The sequence below is a fragment of the Ambystoma mexicanum genome, chromosome 12 (assembly GCF_040938575.1).
Source record: "Ambystoma mexicanum isolate Mex_15411 chromosome 12, UKY_AmexF1_1, whole genome shotgun sequence".
Lineage (NCBI taxonomy): Eukaryota > Metazoa > Chordata > Amphibia > Caudata > Ambystomatidae > Ambystoma > Ambystoma mexicanum.
This window is the reverse complement of record NC_090936.1, coordinates 226,749,849-226,764,076: the sequence shown is the minus strand read 5'-3', so window position 1 is coordinate 226,764,076 and position 14,228 is coordinate 226,749,849. Positions and strand designations below refer to the sequence as shown.

Genomic DNA, 14,228 nt, shown 5'->3' with positions numbered 1-14,228 from the left:
CAGTCTTCTCGTGATGGTCTGCACCTGTGGTTTTAAATTAAGTGAGGGATCTGCTCTGCTATCTTCCCTCTGTGCACTTGTGGATGTTTTATTCTACAAAATTGTGAGCAAAATATATCACTGTCCTATCGACTATTATGCATGTTCCTGACCTTCCCCGGTGCTGCCTGTTCTGAGCTGGGCTTTTTGATGTTTCCAGCATTTGTTTTATTTTCAGTAAGCTTGAGGGATCATTTTTTTCAGCGGGCCTGTAAATTTCCCTGTTGAGAATCCCTGGGCAGGGAATATTGCCACTGGAATTCTGCTTCTGGCACTGAATCCTTAGCATTTGGCAAGTCATGACCTTGCAACATTGTATCTGCAGTGCAGCATTGTATCTGCAGAGTTCACTGCAGTTCCCATGAACTGACAGAGAAGAGTTTAGGTCTGCTCAGAAAGAGCTTCAGGCTCTCTCTGATGTGGAGAGTATTTTCTGAAGGTACTACGCAGGCTCTGTGGCATATTTTGCAGGGTCTGTTACATATCTGTCCGAACTGTTTTCCATAACAGACCAGGGAAGTGGGGAAGGTCTGGCCTGCCATGACTGATCTGAGAGTTGACAAAGAGATTGTCCCCTGACATGTGCCAAGGGACCAAGATGGTGTACCACCTTTTGTTAGGGGTGGCACACGCCCCTTCAGCCCCCACCTGGTCAGTCCACCGAATAAGGCAAGTAACTTCATCACAGTATGTGTAATGCAAACAAATTCAGGGAGAATTGCAAAGGCATCAACTTCTATTTCAAAACTAACAACAAATATGACAATGATCATCACAGAAATGGCTTCCAAATGAATTCGTGTGCATATTTAATGTAAAAAAGCCTGAAACCCTTATTGGATTTTAATGTCCGGTAAGCTGGTGATGCCAACCTGATCATGTTTCTTTATGACCAGAATACATTTAGTTTTACATTTCATTAAATTATCTAACATAATTATTGTCGCTATAGAGAGGATATGTTTGTGAATTAGCCGTTTATTTTAACCACAAAATTAAGCACATTTTCTCAATTTAGATAATGGGCCTCATTACTAGCATGGAGGTAGCCGTGCCTGTGTGGCAGGCATGGCTATCGCCATGCTTGCTTCTGGCACCTCCACCCGCGATTGGGCAATAACCGGCCCATTACGAGTTGAATGGGTAAGACCTGGCGGGCTGTCAGGCACCGGCTAGCAGAACTCGTAATTCGGCAGAACGGTATGAATGGTGCCGGTGCCTTTCCGGCACCGTTCATACCGTTACCGCCAGGGTCGTAATGAGGCCCAATGTATTGAATGCTTTGGAAAAGGGTACGACAACCATAAGCGAGTACATTCGGCTATTGTGATCTGTGTCCATTCAACAACCTCTTGTCTTTCTGCGGTCAACAAAATAAGTACCATTGCGTTTTCGGCCCATAGCACCTTTATTTACAGTGCGTTGAAGGCCCAAGTCTGGGGAAGCAAATGCTTATTTTGGTTACAAAAGTATAGCAAATTGTTCAAAATGTGGGAGTGCCCTGCAAATACAGTGAGGCCTCAGTCTAGAGTATGTGTTTGCTCAGCCATATTCCAGTGAAGAGTTCAAAGTGCAATGCAAACGCAGCAGAAAAACTGTAGAAACTCCCCGAAAATCGGTATAATTATTCAGCCAAAATATCATACATCCAATGTAGACATGTAGGAAATTGCTTCAGGGACAATAAAGGTGCAGCCATGAATTGTAGTGCCTAGATGTTCCATTTTGATCATGGCATGCTGGAATGTGTTGTGCACTGTCAATTACTCCACCATCCTCAGATTCATACATCGGTTATAGCAAGGAATTAATGAGGGCGGTTTTTCATTCTCAGCTTTTTTTCCAAGTAGATGTCTTCTATGCTACAGTGTTCGAAATATGATAGATTGGCCAGCGCCTCCCCCTTGGGGGGTGGGGGCAGTGACCAATCCAGAGGTGCACATTGTGATTGAATTCTGGCAGTGAATGCTTGAGCTCCTTCTCAGTCTCTCTCGTTTCTTCCACAGACCACACTTTGTTTCCTTCAGGCTGTCACCCTACGCTGTGTTGTTCCCCCCTCCGTCATCCACTGGAGTCCTGCATACACTACCTGAAACCAGCAGCCACCATCCCTCACTTACTTTCAAGCAACAGCACCCCACTCTCAGGCACCCGCAGCCCATCAGTAGAAATAGTAAAGGGACTGGTTCCTTTTACTATTTCTGTTACAGGCAACCTTATTTAGTGTGTTTTTCCCTGGAAAATTGGACACGTGTTTATTTATTTATTTCTTCATTTATTTATCCCTATGCTTACATTGCTCCCGTGCCCGCAAGCATCAGGGCGCAGAAAGAAAGCAGCTTAAGGTGCCGGGAAGGTAGAAGTCGGAGCACCTTATTCGTATAAGGTGGTTTTCAGTTGCTTTGTGAGCATTTGAGGGTTACTAACGGTGCATAGTGTTCTAGGGAGTTTATTCCACAACAATGCAGCCTGTCTCGGAAAGGCGCGACCCCCTCCTCGTACGCGCTTGCTCCTATGGCAAATCAGACACATGGTGTCTGCAGCCCATGTGACTCTAGCCAGGTTGTGAATAGTAATGCACTCCTGAATATATTGTGGTGCTTGTCCATGGAGACATTTATGAACAATGATAAGTATTTTAAAGCAGATTCTATCTTTTACTGGCAGCCAATGTAGATCTCTTCTAAGAACTGAGATCGATTCATATCTGGGGAAGTTTGTTACAATTCTCACTACATCATTCTGTAGGAATTGTACCTTTTCAACACATCCTTTGTTTCCACCAGCCAGTAGAGCACCACAATAGTCAATCCTTGGTGTCATGATGGCCCGAACCAATGAAGCACAATTTATTTCCGAGACACATGGTTTAACCATTCTCAGAAGAGGAAGATGGTATTGAATTTTGTTAACGGAGCTGTTCATGTGAGCGGCCATGCTGATAGAAGATCCCAAGGTTACCCCCAGGGTTTTAACCTTGGCAACTATTTGAATAAAACGATTTTCAATGTTAAAACCAGTGTATTGCATATTCAGCTTAGCACCAGCTTGGGATGAACAAAAGATTAAAAACTCTGTTTTATTTCCATTAAGGCACATACCATTGATCGTGTAAACAATTCTCCCCCCCCCCCCAAATAAAGCTGTTAGCACCACAGATGTCAGAGGCCCATGGTGCTAATAGCCTTAATCCCTGCGTCCGGTGGTGTGCTCGGCCATTCCCTGCCCTGGGCCTTCACTGTGTACCTTCTTTCGCTCAGGCTTACTTCGAGATTACTACCAAGCTGAGAACGGCCGAGGCCAGCCCAGAACTGGGCTGTTGATGCTACATTGTTTCATAGCCTTAATGTGAAGTTAGTTCCTGGGTTATGACTGCATTAGGGGACATGTAGAGTTAATTGCTTACTGATAGGCAGCCTTGTGTAAGCCTTTATGCCTTTAATTCACGCCGCGCCCCATTTTCAGTAATTGTATGGTGGAAAGGAGGGACATATCATAACTTACGATTCCGGCACCCCCTTCCCCTCGGCAATATAAATACTACAGGATTTGTGCCAGCCTGGATTTTCATGCTGGCGCAAATGCTATAGATTTCTATGGAGTCTGCCGACTTTTTACAACAGCAAAAAGCAGGCGGTCGCCATAGTTATCCATTGTGAATTTCACCTGCCCTGAGTACATGGTAGGAGGCGTTTACCTCATTTGCACTCCCCTTTTTCACTCTTCCGTGCAAATGAGGAAAATTAGACAGAGGGGACCAGTTTACACAAAAGTCTAAACGTAACAGGTCCCCGCCCCCTAATTAAGGGACACTACAACATAAGCTCCAGTGACTTTTGTAAAATATTGAGAGTTAAGATTAATAGAGCAACAGTGCATATTGAGCTAAGGCAGTGGTCTGTATTGTGCTATGTCTGGTCCTGGTCCCTGCATGCATGGTCTGGTAACTGGTGGTGTCATTGTGGAATGCCAGCATGGAACCTTGTTTTTATGAGCAGAATGTGGTGTGGTTTGAGTTCTGATCCAAGCAGTTGGTAGAGGTAGCCTGGGTGGTGGGAGCCACTGGGCTCTCCACAGCATCTTCCTAGCTCCTTTGATGATTACCTGATGTAACCTGATTATCTGATGTGATTCTGATGAACAATGAACCTCTGAACTACCATACAGACGAAGTGTATCTTTGTAACACATTGAATTATATTGGGCTACAACTCCCAAGATCCCTCATCATTGATCACTCTGGCTGGAGGTCATGGGAGTTTTAGTTCAGAACAACTGGCAAGACAAAGCTTGCAGACCTCTGAGGTAAGGTGATATGGGCCTACACATACTGCCTTGGGGCACACTGGTACGTCCAGGTAAAATTCTACAGAGCATAATACACTATTCTTAGCAAATAGATTTTGCTGATGCAGTATGACATATATTTTACCAATTGTCACTTTTGTGCCGTAAAATTCAGCAGAAAATATGTATATATGAGGATCTATATATGTTTACTGCTATATCGGCAGTGAGTGGAAAAATGAAAAGGGCTTAATATGCTTGCGGTACCACCGTAATGTCAGCCATATTGTGTTTCACATTTAACTTATATCGGTCTGCTGGGAGTGATATAACTATTTTTAAAGCAATACTCTGTATAGAGGGCAAACTTTGCTAAACACTGATGGCATTTTTAAATGTCACTTTCATTTTTGCCCAGTCTTGATTTTTTTAGCTGAAATACTAGAATACCTGCTGTCAAAGTGTGGAAGGTACTGTGACAGTGGTATTGAAAGCAGCTGCTGCACATACATATGTTTAATAGGTTATCAACTGGTAGTCTATTTAGCCAGACATATACTTTTTAAAGAAAAAGCGCTAGATAGAGTTCATATGTTTTGGAAGTTTCTTCACTTTGAAAGTAAAATGGTCCACATGCCAAACAGTGCAGTATGAGAGCTGAATGTGCATAACAAAAATAATTGAATGCAAAATAATAACACTGATAATATGTAAAAAAGGGCTTATTTTAAACAATGCATTATTCAAATAAATATTCACTATATCAGCATCATGAAACCTCACTCACATGCGGATTCGCTGTTGGCTGCAGTAGTGTTTATTGTGTAACAAAATGTGTAGCACTTTGTGTGCTTGGGGTCATTGCTGCTGAGTTCGATTTTGTTACTACTCACATTTCTTTGTACATGTTTTCGTGGTGCAATATTTTTTATAAATGTCTCTATTTGATGCAGACTTTGCCACTGCATCCTTTGCAACCGCAGTGGAGAACTCGTGTTATTTGTAAGGAGCCTTTAGCACCACAGTCTACATAGTAGAGTTACATGTGGAGGGAAACATCCTTGGACATGAAGCAGAACCAGCTTTTGTTGTGATGTTCCCTTCACTCGCTCTCCTGTGCAGATTCATATCATCTAGGCGGAACTATACTGCAATGGTATATGGGTTAACGTACCCTCTTCAGTAGGTTATAGCGATATTTCATGTCACTGAGGAGTTTTGTGACCAAATAAAGGAACAAGGCCGAAGGCAAGCAGTATTTACAATTATAAATTTACTCACTTTGCACGGCGGAGTGATATGATAGGTTATTTATAACGCGCTTAATACCCAGAGGTTTCTATGCGCGGACCCGGTCATCGAACCTGTGGTGCTCCATCTCGTCTTGCTTCCAAGGCGAGCACGTTGCCCCTGAGCTATCCACCCGAGTGCAAGAGTGCAGGGCAAAAGGCTCAGCACAAAGGATCAAAAGTTGGCAGCGGAGGCCCGCCTACTTTGCATTGTAAATGGAATGGGTCGACGCCACCAAATTAATGAGGTTTTCAAAATGAGCCCCTTACAAGCTGGTGAAATCTGGCATAAATGACCTAAGGATGATTGCTCTTATTACTATTATTGTGTGAATTCAGTGGACATGAAACCTTACAGAGGTACGCATGTCTTACACCAGGTATACTGTTCAACCTCAGGGCTAACAGATTTCAAATAGTTTCTTCGGTAAAAACCAGAGACACAGTAAGGTAGCTCAATTAGCCTTAATTTAGCCTCGTGATGTTCCTTGTCTTGCCATTCAAACGCTTATAGCACTTGCCCATACTGAATGACTCAGGCCTAGTAGGAATGTTTGTTTACTGCATTTTTCCCTTCTTCCCTCCCCTGCCTTGAAGCGCTTTGAAACACTGCCTCTGTGTATAGGCGTTATACTGATGACCAATACATAAATGAAATGCATCCTTGTAGCAAGACAAAGGATCAAGCACATTTTCGTGTTTTGTCCCCTTTACATTCTCCATCTTTAAGGCGGAGAAAGTTAGTTAAAGGGAGGAAGGATAGCGCAGGGGCAACACCTTTGTCTTGGAAGCAAGACAACGCAGCGCAACACAAGTTTGAATACTGATCCTGTGCTTAGAAACCACTTGCTGGTATTAAGCTTATAATGAAAGAACAATTATACATTATAAAGGAGGGCGGCAGAAAGGTTTTTGTGTTCAAAGTCAAATAAATCAATACCTATGGCATTATATATATACAAGGAAAATTGTTTACAAATCATCAACTTATAAATGCAAGACAATATTTGATTTGTATTTGCTTTATAACTCTAAAGTAGACACTTGTATCTATGAATTAATTAATCTTTTATAACGCGATAACACCTGATAAAAGCAAACAATTTAACAAATGTAAATATTCCATCACTATAAGGCAGTCAATGCAACTACAAGTTGTGAATTTCACAGCCTATAAAAAAACAGATTACAATTTAAAGTTGGGGGGAATATACAATAATATCTATTAGTACATGGCGAGGGACAATGAGCTTGTAACAAACAAGGACATTTGCCCTCACCGAGTCGTTACCAGCCGACAATGCCTTATCTGATGTTCCGCACACCGGGTCCCTCAATGTTCCTTTCCTTTCCGAGACTGGCCACCATGGAAAAGTGAGAAGGGACTACACGTAGTCCCTTCTCCCCATTCCCCAGGGGCCATTTTCTTTGTTTACTTTTCTTAATTCACTTTTTACCACACTACGGAGAGAGGAGTGCGTTCCTATTGGTCTAAAGCACGTTCAAACAGAAAAGCCAATAGTCGTTTTCTAAGAGCACCCAGTTTCCTACCCCACTCACACTCTTTTTCTTTTATCTCAAATAACGGGCACATGCCCGGAAGAGGCCGATCTTAAGGTCAGTGGAGGGTTATATCTGGTCAATTTCCTCTAAAGGTAACCTGGCCCAACCCCTAATAGGCCACGTAAATTATATACATATTCATTTCAATTTGAAAACCCATGAGGGTTGACGGTGATGGGAAGAAACGGTGATCTGAAAATGAAGACTGATGACCAGTCTGGCAGGAAAAGATTACTGATCTGCAAGAGTGCAGGGATGAGTAATTGATGAAACACCTACTCAATCCCACACTACTATTAATGCAGCTATGATCTCAATCATGAAGTTGAAACAGGCACAGCCAGGGAGGTATACCTCATTTGCCTCTTGTGGTAACGTGGGCCAAGGGCAGGATATACACTTCAGTGAGCTAGTATAGAAGCAGTCCAAACAACAGAAGAACCGTGGTACCAAAATAAAAGAATATCCAACCAGGGTTCTATAAAAAATGGCAGAATTTTACTAAACTAATAATTCAGACACACTAATCAAAAACACTACAACCCACCCTTGCAAGAGAAGACAAACAATAAGCAGACATTGCAATGAAACCATAAACTGTGGGCCGGAAGTTAGGTGTCCACAGGCAACAATTTCAGAAACAATGTCAAGGTAACAGATGATGCCTTTTGAAAAGGTAAAAAGTGGGTTCTTAATTGGCACTAAAGCCCTTCAATGCAGGCCAGGGGGCAGAAATGCTTCACACAATGTATAGAATTGTTCTTGGGGCTCAACATCATTGAGCAAAGTTTGTAGGTTCTTAACAATAGGTTGAGTCAGTGTCAAGATATTCTGAGTCTCTTCTACCCAATGGACGACTGGCATCAAGGCAGCGCAGTCCTATAGCAGTGATCAACTGGAATCAGGTTAAGAACTGCAACCGATGGGAGAATTGACACCTTGGATCGATCGATGGGATTACAAGTGTGATGCAGCTCTTCGTTGGCGATTGGTTCAGAAAGAGGCTGGAGGACAGTCCGGCCATGGGTCGACTCATCAGCTCGACTGATTGACAGTAGATCAAAAAGCGATGAGTGCCATTGACAGGTCTGGGTGCTTTCATTGCTTGAAAAGGCTCTCAAGGTGGTCAAGCTCGCTCAAACATGGATACAAGTGTGCAAACAGTGCACAGAGCTGGTTCCTGAGTTCTGAACCAGTTAAACCAGTGAAATTATCCTTACTATGTGTGCTCAATCGGATTAGTAATCCAACTCTGATCACAATCTCGAGAGTCTCATGCTGCCGAACATGGTCTTTCGGTTCATGTTAACATGGAATAAGGAGAGTCTTCTTATCAGCACATATCTATGCTATATCGGACTAAGACACATTGCTAGAAAGTTCTAGTCCTTTGGGCAAAGTCACCCTCAGCAGAAGCTTTGGTATTTCCCAGTGCTGGCCACAGCCTTATCCAATTGAGAATAAGCCTGAAATATATTTATGCTGATGAATCCTCAAAGGAGATGCACCCATTTGTGGATGGTTTTCTCCTATAGGTACTATACTGCCACCTGCGGGGGGGAGACCTTTCCATTATCTACTTGAAATCTCAGCAGATGAAAAGGGTTCACATTACACAGTGCAGAACCCCTAATAGAGCAGGCTGGACTGGATGGAAAATCTCTTTCTGGGGTTTTGGCCCCATGTCATAGATTCTTGCATAGTCAAAGCACACTTTCAAACTGGCATACTGCCAGGTACAAACGAGACTGCCTGCAAATGCAAGTTTGGGTTAGGGAATGCAGTAGAGTGCTCGCGGTATTGCATTGCTTGTAGCAGTTCTGGAAAAAAGGCCCTCAAGATGTGATGCCAATATACCTATAAAGCTATTCTGCCATCAAAAGCTCTGGGGTGGACATAAGACTGAATGTTTGGGTGTATGATCCATTTCCAGAATGTGTCAAAATGAGGTGAACGTGGTAAATAACACTACTCTGATTTTCTTTTCCTTAATTATCATATAGGAGCCAAATGTTTTTAAGCTAGTAGTTTCCTTCACATTATCCGTCCCCAGTCTCTCGCTCAACCAGGCAGAAAGGAAGAGGCAGGAGGGAGGGGCGAGCAGAAATTCAGTTCTACAGCTGCCCTCCTGAGCACCCAGCGAAGCTATTTTTGAAGGCAGAGCAGATGAGGCCAACTGCTTCCACTCATCCTGCTGTCCTGCTATGTGGAAGCAGATTGGTTGATGGGACTTTGGTGCATTTTTGGGGACATGTAGTGGGTCGGAAAAAGGAGGCGGACACTTGGAGGACATTGCAAATTGGGTTTATTCAAATAACAATAATGCCTACATTTCCAGATTGCAAGAGGGGTTTCCCTGCCTATATAAATGACTAAAGGCGCTTCTCAGTCGTTGGGAAGTCCGAACTGAAAAGTGTCCACCGTCCAAACCAAATCCTACCTGACCCTACCTACCTAACAATTTAGACTGGTAGAACCTCTCCCCTCCTCTAGTATTCTGTATGTTGATGTCTCTTATTCACTTGATAGTTCTCTTCTTGGAGATGTCTTCAAATAGTATTTTTCCAAACATTTGACCGAATCTTGGAGTTCCTTTACAATGTATTTAAGCTTGATCTCCCTTCTTGGGGTAAGTATTCCACCAGACTTGGCACCATTCCTTATTACTCTTTGAATGGGGTGTAAACGTTAATTTAACTCTAGTGATTCTAAACCTCTCCTTAAAGGCTTTACTTTTTTCTTTTCCTGTGGTTTTATCACCTTCTGAACACTTGCTTTCTCAGCGTTATTTGTAACTCTTGGAACCAGTCTGTTCCATTCCAGTTTAGGGATTTTATCTATACGGTATATTTCCCTGGGATGAGTTTCTCTTCATGCCCACTCCTCAATAACTTCTCTTTCAGTCTAATTTGTTATCCTCCTCATTACTTTAATACAGTTTCACTTTAATGATTCTGATTTTGGTACTTCGTCAATTTCACTGGGATGAATTTCTCTTGTTCGATAGTGATGCCCCAGCCGCCTCCCGGTATCCCCTTTCTTCCCATTACCTCTGTGTTTGGAGGGGAATACTTTCGGTCTTGGCCTTCGCTCAGGTTCTCTTCTTGGTCACAGTCTCTTATGCTTTGCCTCCTTGCTGGTATCTTGCACTCAATTAGTTTTCTCATAGCGTGTATAACTGCAAGTCGCCTTTCAGACTCCCCTATTGGTTGGTTTAAGTGTCTTTAGACAAGCGATCTGCACACCACGGAATCGTTTTGGTCATGCCACCAGCTGTGTACTGCTTAGTTTCTCGTCTGCTTCCCGCTTCCTGGGACGGTCGGAACGCTCACGCTTCATTACGCTGCTTAGAACTCCTTTGAAAGTCATGGGCTCCACTGCTCTCTGTTTCCGCCTCCGCCTGACGTAACCTCATAAGTGGGCTTCCACTGCTTAAGCTCTTCTCCTTCTGCTTGCACTGTGCCTTGGCTCAGTGTGCTCTCCTCTCCCAGCCTCCTTGCCACCATTATTTGTGTGTCTCCTCTTAAAGAGACATACCTTTCTTCTTGCGCGTAATGGGTTATATCCGTTTTACCTCCAGCCAAGTCTCTGGCCCTTTCAATATTATTCATATCTGATAGTCCCATATATGGCGGGTTTAGGGAATTCCTTGCAGGAACGGGAGTCCTTGTCCCCTAAGGGGCATCTCTCCCAGTGAGGTCCCACTTGCCCCGACCCCTAGGGAGGATCTTGCGGAGTGGGCTCGCCTCCCTAGCCTCAAAGGGGGATGCTTCCCCTTGGGGAGAAGGGATGAATACCTGCGATTCGTCACAAACGTTAGAGCAACAAACCAACCAGCAATCTCGCCTCCTGTTTACAGGCCTTGACCTGTGCTTTATTTAGAGTTGTCATTAGGAACAATGTGGATATTTGCATCCACAAATGCAGTTGATTTAATTTTCTTGTTGTAATACACAGCAATGCCTCTGTATTCCTTCTTATATCGCGGCTCCCAAGTCTGATGCGCGGACGACCTTCTCTAGCTCCCAGAGGCCCTATGTGGGGTGATATTAATAGACTGGACTTTTAGTTGTACCTAGAGGCGGTGAGAGCAAGGTCAAAACCCCAAAGTGTGCACATAATGGTGTTTTATGTCCTTCTTTGCTGAGGCTTTAAGTACAATAATTGCTTTATAAAGGGACACCAATAGTATATGACCTGCGAAATTCAGTGTTAACCTTCAGATGCAATTGACCTAACCTGAAGCTGGGTCTCACTCGCTGAATTTCATCTCAATGGCTCATACTCTGCGATTACAGCTTTATATCACCTTTAGAATGAGTAATGTTCATAAACGACTGCTTGCTGCAAATTGGCCATTCATTACCTCACAGCCCTCTCACCACTGTCCTACTTTCATGCACCCTTTAAGTACCTTTTCAGGATCCACATGTTGGCATGGGTTTGCAGCTGCAGCTCCTTGTGCTGCTCACTCGGACCTCATTTAAAACTTGTGGATCAGAGAAGGCCCCCCCTTGTTAAATGCACGTGGCATTCAGATATAACTGTACCTGAGCATTGTCTGGAGATCATGGCATTTTAAAATCATGTTAATCTTCATTAGCTTTAATCCAGTTTGGTCTGCCTGATTCCTAGTCTTTACAAAAGGAGTCGACCTATGTGTTGAGATGTGTGCTCTCCATCACGACTATGTATAATATACACAGATCGAAAAAAGAAGTTTTTTTTGTGTGTAAGAATTAGCATTGTGTTTTTGGAGTAAACTTCTAGGAGAAACTCTTCAAGTGGCTGCATTTAGTCCTGTCTCTCTAGATGGCTGCAACTGCGGCCTGTAGCACTTCTGACACAAACACATTTATATTCAGTCTGTTTACGCAGTGTACGATTTTCTTGAACTCATATGTGAGCTCGATACTTGCCAACATGTTCCATTCCAATCTGTAAGCGCTTATTCAGACTGGGTTGTTTCTTTTTATTCTGGGACTTGAAGTCCTGCTTTCCCCATTATAAAACTCAGACTGCAAGTCCCAGAATTCTAAGAAAAAACCTAGATCAGCGCCTACAGATTGGAATGCAAGATGTTGGCAACGATGAAGCTCTTTTTACACTTAGATGTTTGTAAAAGATCTTGTATTGCTGAAAGAAAGAAAAGCACTGCAGGGAGTATACTTAAAATGTCCCTGCTCTCATAGTTACAAGTACGAGGTACTGTGTCAGTTTAATAACTAATTGCCTTTAATACACGTAGCCACCATTCCGTTGTGATATATACATACGAAAATAAATAAATATGTAACTAATGAAAACTTGTTTCTGATTACAGCACATGTCGCAGCAGGAAGTGGGAGTGCACAAACAACATCTGCGATGGCACCTGTACTGTGATCGGTATGGCACATTATTTGACTTTTGATGGCCTGAACTACCTGTTTCCAGGTGACTGTCAGTACGTCATGGTGCAGGTAAGTCGAATTAAAGTACCACATTCTTAAGAGGAGGGTTTATGTTAAATGGGACACGTGAACTAACAAAAACAAAGATTCATTACAACTACCTTATTACTCTTGCTGGCCTTGAAGGTTGTTTTGTAAATAACTTAACTGAAAGTTAGTAACTGTGGTGTATGCTACTTGCTTTAAATAAACCGCAGGCACTGAACTATATGAATGTGTTGGACCGGGAGGATGGGTCGGGGCAACATGCTTACCTTGGGAACTAGATGATGACGTGCAACATAGTTTGGATCCGCAGCCAGGGGTTTAAAAGCAAGAGGAGGTCGGCATTAAGCACAACATAAATCACAAATAAATACATTGATTACTTATGGCCCAACTTTGGCAACTCTGGCATAAACAGTGGGACCTGTCTCATATCATCCATCTTTGTCTCTGCGTTGCACGGGTATGCCATCTTTAGCTCGTATTGAGCACAGGGCACTATGTATACCGTGCAGCAGTGATGGGCTAGGCAGCGCTAATGAAGATTCACCATCAGTAAAAACAAATAAATGAATCGATTGCTTATGGCCCAACTTTGGCAACTCTGGCATATGCAGTGGGACCTGTCTCATATCATCCATCTGGTTTATGCTTTGCGTTGCACGGGTATGCCATCTTTAGCTCGTATTGACACAGGGCATTATGTATACCATGCATCAGTGATGAGCTAGGCAGCGCTAATAAAGATTCACCATCAGTAAAAACAAATAAATGAATCAATTGCTTATGGCCCAACTTTGGCAACTCTGGCATATGCAGTGGGACCTGTCTCATATCATCCATCTGGTTTGTGCTTTGCATTGCACGGATATGCCATCTTTTGATGGTATTGAGCACAGGGCACTATGTATACAGTGCAGCAGTCATCGGCTAGGCAGTGCTAATAAAAATTCACCATCAGTAAACTATTTTCTATGGGATTCTTTTTCATTTCAAAGTGGAGTTCTTAAACCTCCACAGTGTACGCTATGTATTTCCCAAATATGCCTGCAATATATTTCTTTGGTGGCATACCCGATGAAGTGCCATGAGTCATGAGTGGAAGGACATCTATGCTTTCATCCCTCTGTTTAAGATGGATGGTCCAGTACTTTCCTAAACACAGGTTTTGGGCTTACTGCACAAGATTACCCAGACTCGATTTTAAGTGGAAAAGGTGGCTTTAATGTCACAGGCCACAGCTCACAAAACCCACTAACCTGGCTCCCGGCCTTACAGACTAACATATCCATTTTAACAATTGCCAAACAAATAAATAAATAAACAATTTAAATTCCCCAACAAATAAATAAACAATTTAAAATCCTCTATTTAAGATGGATGGTCCAGTACTTTCCTAAACACAGGCTTCTGCAGTCTGCTCAGTGGGTTAGTAGGGCAATGTTTGGGATTACTCTGAGTCTCTTGGCCGCCACTAAGAGTCTCACGGAGATCCAGTCTAGTGACAAAGTTCCTGTTCTGGTAACCCCGAGGTTTGATTTCTAATCCCAACTTTGGAGCTTGCTTGAAAATGTCTGATCTTGACGGTTCATTTGATCAACTTCTGCCGCAA

The 14,228-nt window shown here is 43.0% G+C and overlaps 1 protein-coding gene across 1 annotated transcript in view; it reads left to right on the top strand.

The window, feature by feature from the left end:
* VWF (von Willebrand factor) overlaps positions 1-14,228 on the top strand; it is a 1,005,270-nt gene that overhangs the window by 483,266 nt on the left and 507,776 nt on the right. The window contains exon 20 of the mRNA XM_069628335.1: positions 12,502-12,640. Within this exon, the coding sequence (XP_069484436.1) occupies positions 12,502-12,640 (139 nt within the window). The remainder of the gene's footprint in view (positions 1-12,501; positions 12,641-14,228) is intronic.